Here is a 14,496-nt window from a genome sequence, read left to right as displayed (position 1 = left end):
CGCTAGATTGCAGCTTCTCGTACACTCTCTCTAGCTAACGCCAACGCGCACAGCACACGACCGACCACTTCAACTCAGCTCGGTCTCCACATAACACAGCAATGAGTGCTCCCCTGGTGTCGTGTGGCTGGAAGAGGGGGACGCGGGGTGGCTGAAGAAAATGCTCTGTTAAATTAACATAATCACTAGCAGAGCGAGATGCATCGGTGTGCAACGGTGAAACCACACTCACAGAAAATTACTCCAAATGACGCCGAAACCAACACACCGGGGGCGTTCCGACTCTGCGGTCGCCGTATGCGTCGTTCTGTCCTGGGGAAACTCGATGCAAAAACACACCGACGACGACGATGATGATGATGATGACACGAATCTGGGGTGACGCTGTTTTCCATCGCCAGTACGGTTAGATCCGATTAAATCCGCTGATTTGTTGTAATTATTCGCCAACCATTCCCGCATCCGTACATTAGAGAGATATTCCCTTTCGCACCGGGCCGTTCCCTTCCCGGCACAGCAAAGACCCTCCCCCGGTCCCGGTGGCAAAAGACGGATGCATTAAAAAATATATGAAACTAAAATAACACATCAGCACCTTGCGAACGGTTGTTCGGTGCAGTCGCCATCATATGCAGTCCACAGTAGATGCGTAGAAAACCAATCGTACCATTCAGTAACCGACACACACACACACACTGAGGCCGCTAAAGGTTCGACAGCTTCGCGTTCAAACAGCGATTACGCGGCACCGGTCGCTGGTTCGCTGACCAAGTTGATCACTGTGATTGGAGGGTAAATTAAGTCTCATTAAGCGAGCACCAAATCAACGCATAAGCAACGACCGACCGCCGCGCCATCAACAGCGTACACACACTCACACACACAGCATTGGACGCGACAAACGGCAGCGCAACGGGTCCGTGTCGCTCGCCACATCCACAGCTCCTCAGCCAACCGGGGAGGAAGATTAACCCTTGAAGGTTTCAGGCACGCAAGCTTTGAGTGTTGTTTTCGTGATTTCCAACTATTTACAGGCGAAATATAAAACCCAAATTTCAAACACTCTTAATCGGCCCTTAAAAGCTCATCAAAACAACATTAACGACTTATCGTATCGTATTTTCCTTACATCAGGGGCTAAGATGGTGCAGCTTGTTTTGCTTTTGCAACCCATCGGTGATAATTTCGCTGCAATAATTATTTAATCACCCCACGCACCAGCGTACACCCCCAAGGGTTAGTGATAATTGGTGCCAGTACCGCCCTTCTGCCCGAGCGCCGAACATTAAGCCGACCACAACCCCCATCCAAAGCCGAGGGACGTGTGGAGAGCAGTGCGCGGCCAGTATGTGTGTTTGCTTTGACGTTCTTCGAGCGCGCGCGATCTCGAGGACGAGATAATTATCCTAGTTCCGGCACTACTTCACATCCCACCACACCATTTTATCGTAGCTACAGACCGATCGTTAGGCGCAGGAATCATTGCTCGCGAATCGACCAAATTACCTTCAATATTATTGATGGCACTGGTAACGCCAGAGCCGACAGCCTGCACCGAGAGGCGTAGTAGCACAAATACCGCCCGACATCGTCGTCACCACCAGCCACACATTCTGGCCGAGAATCGTTTGCACACCCAACCACTGCGCGGCGCTTTGTAAAAACGAGCGAAAAAGCGAGATTGGCGAGCGACTGAAATTAGCGCAACCCATTTCCATTCCCAATTTGTGGACCCGGGCGCACATTACTGTGGCGCAATTATGTAGCTCCAGTGCATCCTGTCGGCTTTGGTCGACGCGCGGTACTACCCGTGCACACCCAAGTCCAGCCACTCCATCGTCCACCACCGGCAGATGATAATGGGTATCTCGCTGCAAGGGCGCCACCGCACGGAGACGAATCCCGTCGGCTCCGGACATTAATGATGGAGGAGATTGAGAAAAGCCTTTATGCGCCCCGCGAACGCCGGCGCACACTTGGTCGTCCACAGCCCACAGCCCCGCTAATGCACAACACTAATGAGTGTACGGAAGCTGGTCGATTCATTTCGGTGCATTACGACGTTACGCGGCGGCAGCAGTCGTCATCGTCTGCCGGCAAGTGCAAGGTGCAGGGACAAAGTGCGCACGCGGGCGCAGACCACCGGAGCAGCAGCAGCAGCAGAGCAGAGTGAGTTTGTTGCGTAAATTGCGAACCGCAAACCGAGGTGGAAGGCGGACTCAGGTACGCGCTGGAATGTCCTCCCGATTTGCGGCACAACCACCGACCGTAAGTAATGAGATACCGAAGAAAATAAATGAAGAAAATTAATTCCACATTTCTGGAGGAGAGCGGGTGAAGGTATGAGAGTGAGAAATGTAGAATCATCAGTGAGCGGAACATGTCTTTTTTACTTTTTGTTGTTAAAATTGACAGATTTGATTACAGATTTTTAAATTTCATGTTAAATAGAGTAATATCGTAATTCATGATCGGCATTGAAGCTAAAAAGGGATTATAAAGCATTATGAAAAAGATAAGATCGACAAGGAAACTATTATATTTGCGCTATTTACAACCAATAAACGGCAATTTTATTCCTTTTTTCTTTCGTTTTCATCTTCTATGTGTAAATATTTTTTTTATTTGTTCTTTTATCTTGTTTATCTTTTTTTTTCTTAACTCAGTGTAGTTCTTTCTTTCTTTGTATACTAACTATCTTTTGAGTGCTTTAAATGAAGTTATTTTCCTTTTGTTTTAAGTTAGCTCAAGTTCATCATAAATTAGATACGATCTGATGATTAAACCCATATGACGTACAAACAATTGAACAAGAAGTCAGCAACTTTCTACTAATTACAACTAGTCAATTTGACGGAATTTAAACTTTGAAGTGAAATACGAAAAATACATTTTGTTTAATCTCGTTTTTTACTTTTCGTAAATTCATCCTAACATACTATGAGTTTGTGGCACAGGTATTATTTTCTTAAGTTTCATTAATTTTCAGATACATATGTGATATACCTATCTCTACGGAACCTGTCAAATTGACGGATGGGTTGATTACATTTAGTTTATTTAGTTAAGTTGCAACATTTTTCAACAAAAGTAAATGTAGGAATAAAAGAGATCTATGAATCTCTTATAACCATAAAAAAATTTTGATAAATGATTTCAATAAAGTGACCTCAATCGACATTGCTGATCAACTCATTCCTCGTGTTTTTCTAAACTCCCGCGAACATCGGTCAAACATCGGTTCATGTGCTCGGTGAAACAATAACGCTTATTATAAAAAATTAATTAATTAATAAATTAGCATTTTTCAGACAACTTTTTATGGAAACCAAAACATGTTAAACGATTTATAATTTAAAAAAAAGGCTTTTTCCATGATTCTAACGAATCTAAATACGTATTTTTATTCGCCCGTCAAATTGACGGTTGCCCGTAGAGATAGGTATACATATACACCCGTAAACGTAGTGTTAGTGAAACTAGGAAAGAAAACCTTTAACAAGAAAGAACAAAAATAATAACGGCTTAAGTAAAATATTGAACAAATCATCCTATTTTTCACATACAAACATTACTATCAGCCACGAAAAGCGAACAGTTTTGTTATAGTCGTTTAACTGTCAAACATCCAAGATATGCACACACGAACGATTGCTCTATTTTTGCTTGCGTGTGCAGATGTAAACAAACACGGCGCGGACAGTTGGTGCAAAGTAATTACGAAAAGCCATTCCATGCACACAACAACAAATGCCGATGGAAAGTGCACTTGATCGCGCGCTTGATAGCTTCATTTTCCCCACCCCCCAACCTATGCAAACTTACACTCTTCTTCGCCTCACAATCGCACACACACATTCCATGCATCGATGATTTCTATCTTATTCTCACGCGTCCCACACTCCAGCAGCACCACCGAAACGCTATTCGCCATTTGTGCCTCATTATTGCCCGTTGCCCTGTGAAAGCGAGTTGGAAGGGTGGAAGAGAGGGGGTGAGGGGGGGGGGAATACTGTCGAACACTTTATCATTGCTCATGCACCTCACTTTCTTAGGGGTTGGGTCGTTGTCATTTTCGCTTCATCTTATCGCCATCGTCTCAATCTGGAGCGGTGCACACACTCACACACACACAATGCACGTATACATGACAAAAGATCGTGTTGCGATTTTGTACCAACCAGTGTCCTAAAGTGATTTAATTACAACGCCGAAGCGGAACACAATTGAACAACCTACACCACCCCACTGTTTGCCCACCCCCTTTTTGGCGCGACACAACCTCGGGTGCGGGGGAAGAGGGGGGGGGGAGCTGGGTTCCAGAGCGTTGAATTGCCAACCGTTGAAGATGATAGACGGAGCGGAACTTGCAAAGGTTTGCCTTCTTTTCTCACCGGTGAGTCTCAAGTTCCGAAGTGTGCACGGTGGAAGGGAAGCAGTGGGGCTGAAGAAGACTGCGGGGTGGTGTGATAGTGCGGTATTATGATTACCAGATGGTTACGCCAGACTTTCCCACCGCCTATAGAGTCGTACCCACTTTAGGAAGGTTGATGACTTGTGGTATGGTGAGAGCCGGGAGCGCGGCAGGAGGGCAGGGGGCGCGCGAATCCGTCCGCCGCGGTTGATTGATGACATTCCAAATCGAACATATCACCCTCCCCAACCCCTCGTGGGGCCGGTTCGCGGCAAGGCGGGCGACTCGCGAACCAATCAAACCCATTTATCGCTCACTCAGCAGCGATACGAACACGCCAATCATTCCGATCGTGCCCGGCGAGCGCGACCAATCAAAGTGAGACATACGAGTGCGAGCGGGCGGGCGCAAATGAAGTGGTTTCCCCCTCTCGTCATCTACCCCCGCCGGACCAAATGGCGAGAAACGGAAAGAAACGGCCGATGCGGCGCGTTTGGCAGCAGCAAATTAATTAAACATTGTTCTCTATCCCGCTGCAACGCCACTGGCAAATGGCGGCCGGTGGTGCTGTTGGTGGGGAGACAAGCGCCGTTGCCACCACACCGAGAGTGAGTGGTGCCCCCCACATGAAGAACGGTTGAAATCATTGTCCATTTTCGCTATCTAGCATAAGCAATTAAGATGTTGCTGGACTGATAAGGTAAATTAAATCCCCGCTGTAAATAACGCCCGGGGCAGACGCGGGGACGGTGGTGGGTTTTGTCACAAGGTGCGCCCGCCACTTAACACACACACACACACGCACACAGTTAATGTGGACTTGCCCGGCACCGAACGAACGAACATGGGTGTAACACGAACGATGGAAGAAGGGGGAGAGGGAGAGAGGTGAGTGCCATTGACTACCACTTTCCACCCTACCTTTTGTATGACACGCTTGTCAACACGACCCACCTCCACCCATCACGGGGTAGTGGGGGGAGGTGAATTGGGAGTGGGGAGTGAAACAACGCAAACCGAATTCAAACGGAGCGATCGATGACAGCGCATTCGAACGGAACCACTAATGGCTGGGTACGGGGGGGGGGGGGGGATGGGTGCTGGAGGGGTGAAGATAAAAAACGAAGCAATAAAAAAAAGATGAAAACCCCCCACACGACACGACACCCGCAAAAAGGGGGGTTGGTTGAGCGAGAGAGGGCGGAGGTGTGCAGAAACAACTCTCGCATGGCGTCACATGTATCGAATGACAACACAGAGGCACCCCTGTTTGCCCCCGTTTTTGTGCGTTGAACAGTTTTTTTTTCACAGCACACACACACACATTGTACACACAAAACGAGGAACCGGGTTGTCGGGAACTCGTGCTGGCTGCTGCACCCCTGTTTTGGGCCGGTTGTGTGAGGGTCTTTTTGGGGCTGGATGGCTGTGCCGATGGCTGATAATGACTGATATGACATAAAATGTAAGCAATGTGGGCAGAGTTGGAGTTTTTATTTTTTTATTCTGGTTGTCTTTGTGTCGTGCTGGGCCCTCCATTTGCATTATCGGCGAACGATCGGGGTACGACAACACGTTCGATAGAACTTGTGAAGGGGGTAGGGGGGGAGTGTAGAGATGGAGAGTTGTGTCACGTTGTCTATTGATTTTATGCTATCGTAACTAAACAGCAAAGTGACGAACAGCAGATTGTCAAGTGCGTGGCACAAGCTACTAAAACGGCTTGACAGCCTGTGGCGTTGTGTCGGTCGGATCGGTCATTACATCGGGGGGCCGATACTTGATTTCTCAAGGAAACTCAATACCATAAGCAAATATTTCAGACAACAAAATAACACATCAACAACATCTCGCATGATCGATCAATGCCCCCTACAGTCGACAAACAATTGATAATGTTGAAATGAGAATTTACGGATCGGAAATGAAGCTTAAAGTGTTGTGCTATCTAGAGACGGAGAGGGAATGACGATCAAGTGGAATAATGTTCATCCAGACTGGTTCGCAGTAGGAACCGAATAAAAACAAGTTTGAAGCAATCAATGGACAGATTACATTCAAACTGGCCTGACAAAGCCTGGACTGACCCGACATTCACGAAACTCTTTCATAAAACGTGATCAAGTGATCTAGTGCGACGTTATAACAAAAACAACATGGTGATAACATATCGTTATGTCATACAATTCCGTGGTATACCACAGTCTTGGTAATGAAAGAACGACCTAAAACTGCGTCCACTCAAGTTGATATATAACGCTTACGCTTATATGTTTAATACGAAACGACCTTTGACTCCATGGTTCTTTATTTTTACATCCTTTTACTTCAAAATGTTGGATATCGACAGCCTTGCACTGAATTAACGTACAACTGAATTGGATTTGTACTTTAAAATAGCTCCAAACCAGTAAAGCTAAATTTATTCTAGCAGACTAATACTTTTTAGTGAAAGCTATGTTAATATTGCTTTTTAAGATTTTTTAAGCTTAGCTCAATACAAAATCTACTTCATATGTTTACATATTTATTGTATTAATTATGGATTCGAACATTTGTTTAAAACAATACAATACAACTATCATTAGATTATAAGGATTTAAAAGCATTTATTTCCCATGCACAACTCATCCACAAACAGCCTTGGAGCGTTGATCCAGTCAAAGTTGGTTAGATTTTAAGCTGCAATGTGTTAGGGCTAGGATCTCCTGCAGAGAGGCGTACTCAAGCTCGCATTAATTTCAAAAGGCGCATTCTGAACGGTCATATTGAGGCTCCTACTATCCTCGCACAAATAGGGCGACGAACATTTTGTTTATTCAATTATCGTTTTAGCCACCTAATTAATAATTTGATATGATTCAGACTGAATTTCACAGTTTTAACCACTTGAAATGGTTTCAAAAATCCAATCGAAAAGGAATTTATTTGGCATTTTACAATTGATTTTGTCAAATCAGTACAATTTGCTTTAAGAACTGTCAAATTTAGAAATCCGCATAGAAGAGGTACCGCGTTGAGGTACGATTTGTATTAGACAGCATTACATTAATTCGAATTGAATTTTCATGAATATGAGAGGAGGGTAGTGTTATTTATTTTATTTATTTATCAGAGGAAAATGGTCCAACACGGTCATATTTATAAAACCATTGTTTTAGCAAATAAAAAAATAATTTATAAATCTACCACCAAACAATATTCACCAGCTCTTCTTTTCTAAATCTTAAAAAAGCTTCTAACACAAAGACACACAAAAGAAGGCAATCTTCATTACTACGCAAACCCTTTAATTCACTAAAAAGATTCCACTTCCGACCCAATCACCGGACCGGACGAAATGTGTCTACTACGCGTACGTGACTTTCAATATTGCTTTTCTACCCAGTTGGCTTTCCGTTTATCAACAGCACGCGATCGCCACACCGCTCCGTGGAATTTAGAATGAAGTAAATCAAGGTACAAACAGCATCTAAACCTCTCCTCGTTATCGTGTGCTCCATCATCTTCGCCACCGCGCACTACACCACCCAGCATACAAATGGAATGTCTTACTCTCCTCCTGCTTTGTCAGTGGATTTTCTTCCGTGAGAAATGGCCGCATTAGCAAAACGATTTATCTGTTGATCGCACACACCACCGCCGCACACATTTGCTGCTTCCCCCCGCTTGAAAAGCTACTGAAACGAGAGCATTGGTAATACCTACCACGGGGCCGCTGCTGCCACCGTCCTTTTTCGGCATACCTTCGTGCTCAGCATAGCGAAACGGCTGGCGGCGCTCATCGCACAGCCAACAAAGCCGGAGGGTTGTAGCATTATAATTTGGCCACCGGTAAAAAAGGCGAGTGCGCACACCCGGGTGACCGAAAGTGGATGAAAGGTGATAACCATACACTAATGGGACCGGGGTTCACGGTTGAGATGCCCCGGCAGTGGCCGGTTAGATTCTGAGGAAAACAAAATTGTGGAGTTTCGCTTCTGCACATACGGCTACCTCCCGCTAATTAATGCCACAATGCTGATAGATGCAGGAAACAGTACTGATTTCTCTGGTCAGCTAAATGGAACCGCTGACTCTATTTGCTCCACCACACAGAGAGCAAACAACAGCAAAAACAGCTGCCCTGCCAATCAGCAAAGCTAATCGTGCTAAACAAAACTAAATTATTTTCCATCTCTAAACATGCCCACCGCTAATGGATTGCGTTTTGTTCATTACGACAGTGCCCACTCTCTAGAGCATTCTTATCGTTTGCATGTGGGGCATAGGCACTGGAATTTTATTAATTTTTGCTATGCTCCAAATGTTGTTGGCTCCCTTCCCCGTTACAGTCCTTCCGGTCTCTGTGTGTGTGTGGGTCGGTGACATGAAAGTGGAAATTTATTATTTTTTTTTACTTCCATGGATGAGTTACTTAAACTTGATTGCAAAAACAGCACGGCGGTAAAGGGTAATAATAGTAATAATGTTCCCGCGCGCGTGTGTGTGTGTGTGTGTGTGCTTTATTTCCCCTTTGGCCCCCAGTCCCCAGGAACGCGATAAGATGAGAAAAATTAAATTAATATTAAGAATCATAATGCTCCTTTTCTTTTCTTACCGATGCCGATGGATGCCGTGTCGGTGCTGGATACATGGTGATTGATGATGATGATGATGATGCTGGTGTAGAGTGTATTCGTGTTCGCCCGTTAGCTACGGTTCGGAATCTGTGGGCACTCCACCACTCCACAATCTGTTTGTTGTTCTGGCCGGCTTCCAAGCAAATCTATTTCAATCACTGCGCCTATTATTCACATCAATTCGATCGCCCCGATACCTCCTCGGCCTACAACTTTTGAGCTCAATTATTCGCAATCAGTGGATGGATCGGTGGTAATCTTCACACACTTACACACACTTACACTCAAACGCACACACACACACACACACACAAGCAGCAGCCCGGTGTTGATACACTATGGTAATTTTCTCGATTTTCATCAAATCACACTTTGCTGCTGCCTTTGCCTTTCTTTTTTTGCCTTTTCTAGAACATAAATACACACAATCGGACACTGACTGCGCGCTATTGCACTGGCCACACTGTTGAAGAACCGAAGAAAAAAACACACACACACACAATATAAAAGAAAACAATTCAACACAACACCCGTTAGTACCGCGCGTTCGTCGAAAAAAAAAAAGATGCGCCGCAATTTGAAACGCACACCGGAAATCACTTATTTTGTTTCAATTTTCACCTTCGCGTATGTGTAATACTTTTAATTCACGCTTTATATCTCGCTCTTTCGCTCTCGCTTCCCCCTCTCGGGCACACACGATTATCAATCAAGATGCGCGCTGCGCGGCCAAATAGTGTAATCATTCACTTCACCACCGTCGCTCTCTCTCTATCTCTCTATCTCTCTCCTCTTTCTATCTGGGCGCGTTTTTTCGGGGTGTTTTTGGGAGATTAATTACAATTAATTGGATTTCATTATCGAACAAACAATATATTTTCCCGCGGTGCGTTGTGTGGGATGGCTGGGGGGCGGTACGATAAGGGGTTGTGTCGATCATCCACAGCCGCGCGATCGTTACGGCCCACTCTCCTTCAGCAGCAGAAGCAGCATCATCATCATCTTCATTTTGATGTGCACCACAAGCATTATATATTATCCAACGCTGACGCGCGATCGCTTCTCGATTGATTCGTAACGCCTGCTCAAGCGGGGGCTTTTTTCTTTTCTTTACTTCCCTCTCAATCTCTCCCTCTCTATCTTCTTCTTTTGCTTTTTTGTGTTGGTTTCTTTCTCCACAAATGCACCGAAGTAGTAACGTCGAGATGGGGTTTGGAGCAGGGGAACTACTCCCAAATAATTACACCCAGCTACGCCTTTTCCACTCTTGGCTGGCCTTTTTTAAAGCTTTTCTTCATCTTATCGTGCGCCGCTTGCACACACATAAAAAAAACTCAACACACACACGCACTCGGATTGGCGGCGCCTATCCAACACTTAACCACTAACGATCAATCAATTTATCAATCAACAAACGGTAGAGAGCAAAAGAACAAAAAATTTGCTCCGATTTTTTGATTAAATTTTTCCTTTTTTTCCACCGTTTTTTCCCACTGCTTTTCACCACTTACAAACGAACACAGACATGAAAACGCAAGCCGCTCGCGCCGCGGCTGTGTGTTGCTGCTGCTAATAACGAAATTATTTCACTTCCTTCCTTCACCGATTTGTTTTTTTTTCCGAAACCAGCTCCTTCCGCTATGTATCGGAGCGATTGGAAATCTCCGCTCTGGGAGGGAGAGTGTTCAACTCCTTGCACGGACAGATTGGGGGGCGGCGGCACAGCGAAACGTACACCCGCGGTGTTCACCGACAGAGTTTGTCCGGTCAATCGGTCGCTCGCGTACACTTAATGATGAACCTTCTTCACTGTTCAAATTTCCACCTCAATCGCTTTCCTACGGCACGCAACCATAGAGAGACGACTTTCCTATCGCTCAGCTACTTTCCCCGCGTTCAGTTTGTATCTTTAGTTTTAGCCACGGACAGTCTTCTCTCGTTCTCTTTCTGTCTATGCCGTTACATTGGACTGTGCCGCAGTTGTTGCAACCGGAGCGTTCGAGAACGTTTTTTGTGTATTCAGCTTGATCGTTTACTTCATCGGCTGCTCGTTCTCCTGTTTAGTGAGTTTGCTTAATAAAGTTTTCCCCCTAAAAATAGAAAACAAGACGCATAAGAATTAGTGGCGGCGTAGTTTGTTAAGTGAAATACAATAAAGCGTCACATTTATTAAACAATCCATTTAATTATGTACAGTAAAATAACATATAGAACAAACACTTTCACACTTCTCCACCACAACACCGTCCACTCCAATAAGTACTAACTACCGTCACGCGTGCCCCAATCGACACCATGGGAAAATCAAATTTTCAACTGTGAAATAAAACACGCCTGCCCCTCCACTCCATCCCCCCACCGGCATGAATGGGGCGAACAAAAAGAAATCGTTTGAAACAAAATAAATCCCAACACACACACACACACACACACACACACACACACACACACACACACACACACACACACACACACCACACACACACACACACACACACACACACACACACACACACACACACACACACCACACATTCACATGCATCGAACCGTGGACGTGATCGCTAAACAAGCTTTTTCTTCGCATCCCTCCACGCCACACGACCTCCGTCCTCCCCGTCGCCCAGCTGCCCATCAATATTTACGCCACACATTCGGAGCATGGGCTGCCAACGACGGCAGCAACAAAAAATGGCTTAAAGCAAAACGACTTTATTTTGCCCGAAAAATGCATTCCAAACCCCGCGAGCAACGCAACACGAGCCGGCCACAGCAATTGTATGCTAATTGCAACGGGGGAAGGAGAGGGAGGAGGTGGTGACCGACGCCGCTGGAAAGGGGAACCCTTAAAAAACACGTATATTTATATTAACGGTCCATTCGAAACGAAATGCGTGCGTCGGCAAATCGGATCGGCTTTCGGAAGGGACCCCAGGGGAGGGTGGTTGGCGGTAGGACAAAGGGACGAAGCCCCCTCTGCAAGCTACTACACGATTGTGCGCTTGCACCACACTCGATTGCGCCGCGTTTCACGTGACCAGAATTGAGGAATTTAACTCATCCGCGAAGCATTCGAACGCAAGGGCGGAACGCGAACAGACGGACGAGGGGAAGCGGTGGCGCAAAGCTTACCCCCAAAAAAAAGGAAACAGTTCACCCCGAAACACAAACGTGTCCGCGACGCAACTTGGAGAAGACATAAAACGAGTCGCGGTCGTTGAAAACAATCCGGTATGTGCTGGTGTTGCTGTTGCTGCTGCTGCTCCTCATCGCTATTCATTTCGGTGTTGCCTTTTGGTCGGCTGTTTTTGCCCCCCACTCATGCTTCATTTCATCGCCCAGCGAGGTCAACAATATCTCCAAGCCCCTGCCAGGCTCGGCGGCCCCCTCGAGGGCTCGTGCGCGCTCGCCCCTGCCGCGATTATTGATTTTGAGCGCCTTTGAGCAAAAGGAATTGATTGGCTGTGTCACGCATCGCCGCCAAACTCAAACCGAGCCGAGCCGACTGACCGAACCGAATACGGGACACGCCGCCGCCGCCGCCCACGTTCGGTGGTTTCGATAGCATCAGGAATTAATAACACCTTACACGCCGGGGTTGTTGGTTGAGGGTGTCGGAGACGATTTCGGAAAGAAAGTCACCCCGCCGCCGGCGTCGAGTGGGTTAAAAGCTACAAATTTTACTCCAGCCCGTTCACATTTATCATGTTACACAGACACACACATAAATTATACAAAAAAATTAGACGTAGTTTCCCCTCGATTCGTAACACCTCCACCACCCTGGCCTTTTTGTTCTAGCCGTCGGTTCAATCGAGTGAAACGAAACCTACGATCAAGGCCTCCCCGCCGCCGGACCACAACTGCTCCCCCGCCGGTGGATTATTATTATAATCCTCCTTTAATTTTCAACATGCCGCGGCAGTCATTCCCCATAAAAGCGACGAACCCACCCGTGTCGTACGCGCGCGGTGCGGCGACGAACCGGTTCTCTGTCTGTCTCTCTTTCGCGCTCAATTCCCGTACAGTCGATTTGTGTTAAAGATGAATGGTGGCGATAAAAAGGCGATCAAAAAGAGTGAAATAATTAATCCTAATCGGCTACTTAGGGCACACACATTGCCCACGGGACACGAAACCGGAGTCGAAACGAGTCGAACGAAGGAGTTGTGCCGCATCATCCACCACCCTCCTACGGCCAGCAGCTTGGAAGCCAAATGCAACGACGACGACGAAGAAGGCCACATGGACAAACAAAATAGCATGTCAAAATTAAATTGATTGATTCTTCTTAGCTGCCCCGGGACACCACCACCGATGTGGCGTCGGTGTAGAGGTGTGCTTAGCGAAGAGCGACGGATTAAGCCTTAAATTGACTTCTCTTCACCTAAAGTGCACATAAAGCGGATTAACAATTTTGGGTAAAAGATTGTATTATCTCATTTCTCAGCGCACGACGAGAGAGAGTGGGGGCGAAAAAAAGCATAAAAGTTTATCAAACTCAAATTAATTATACAATTTTGTAAATCCATTTAGTACACGTGTTGAAAACGAAATAATAGTAAGGGTTGGTACATAAAATATGAAATAAACAATTAATGTTGATTAAACGTTCAACTAGAGTAAAACACACACCACACAACACTATCGCACTATCGATTAATCAACACCACCAAGCTGGGAACTCCAAGTACAACACACATACACACCACACGCAACAAGTAACAACGGTTAAACCGATTCGCCTCAATGCATAGCACACCAGAGCATAGCATGAAGTGTTGCACACGTGTGCGCTTCAAAAATTTGTTTTAATGGCAGGTTCACGATATGGTCAACGCAGATCCAAACTACCCCAAACCAGCTGTGTGCGGAGGAGGAGACGGTGGTGGTGGCGTGAAAATCACTCAACCGTTGGGCACATGGCGAACCGTCGCGCCTCCGACCCCCAACCATATTTCCGTCGTCGTCCTCGCACAAAAGCGAATGCGAATCCAAGCGAAAAGCCAACGCGCCCCGCACACGCCGGAGGGATTAAGCTGTGGTTCCCCCCGCGCACACGCATAAAAACTGGAGGGAAAACAGTAGCTGCTAATCAATCGCTAATTAGTGTCACTGATAAACTAGTTTACCGTGAGCCGCCGCGGTGGGGTGTATGTGTTTTGAGTGGTTGAGCATGCCAGTGTGCCTGTGTGAGAAAAGTAGTGCCGGCGGTAGTGGGGTGCTGGGCTGTGAACTGGAACGGAACTTCCACTCGCCTTCCAAATGCCGCTGAATTTGCCCGTTCCGATTCGCTGGGCTTTGTCCGCTTTCCGCCTGGCCCCTGGAACGACGGGCCTGGTGCCGCCGCATCCAAGGCATGAAGTGAAAAATAGAATTTTAACACATGCCGGCATTTATCTGCCCCCCCCCCCCACCCACCCGCCCGTCGGTCCGGAAGCCGATACGTGGTGTACAGTT

General features: G+C 46.4%; 1 protein-coding gene across 17 annotated transcripts in view; it reads right to left on the bottom strand.

The window, feature by feature from the left end:
- Positions 1-14,496, bottom strand: part of LOC121589001 (protein groucho-like) — a 193,981-nt gene that overhangs the window by 170,257 nt on the left and 9,228 nt on the right. For 14 of the 17 annotated variants that reach the window (XM_041907508.1, XM_041907517.1, XM_041907526.1 and 11 more), the window contains exon 2: positions 9,015-11,126. In XM_041907508.1, the coding sequence (XP_041763442.1) occupies positions 9,015-9,050 (36 nt within the window). In that variant the 5' untranslated portion in view covers positions 9,051-11,126. The remainder of the gene's footprint in view (positions 1-9,014; positions 11,127-14,496) is intronic. The other 3 variants (XM_041907510.1, XM_041907511.1, XM_041907514.1) reach the window with 1 other exon arrangement.

The sequence above is a fragment of the Anopheles merus genome, chromosome 2R, assembly GCF_017562075.2.
Source record: "Anopheles merus strain MAF chromosome 2R, AmerM5.1, whole genome shotgun sequence".
Lineage (NCBI taxonomy): Eukaryota > Metazoa > Arthropoda > Insecta > Diptera > Culicidae > Anopheles > Anopheles merus.
The sequence above is the reverse complement of the archived record's forward strand: the minus strand, read 5'-3'. Positions and strand labels throughout refer to the sequence as shown.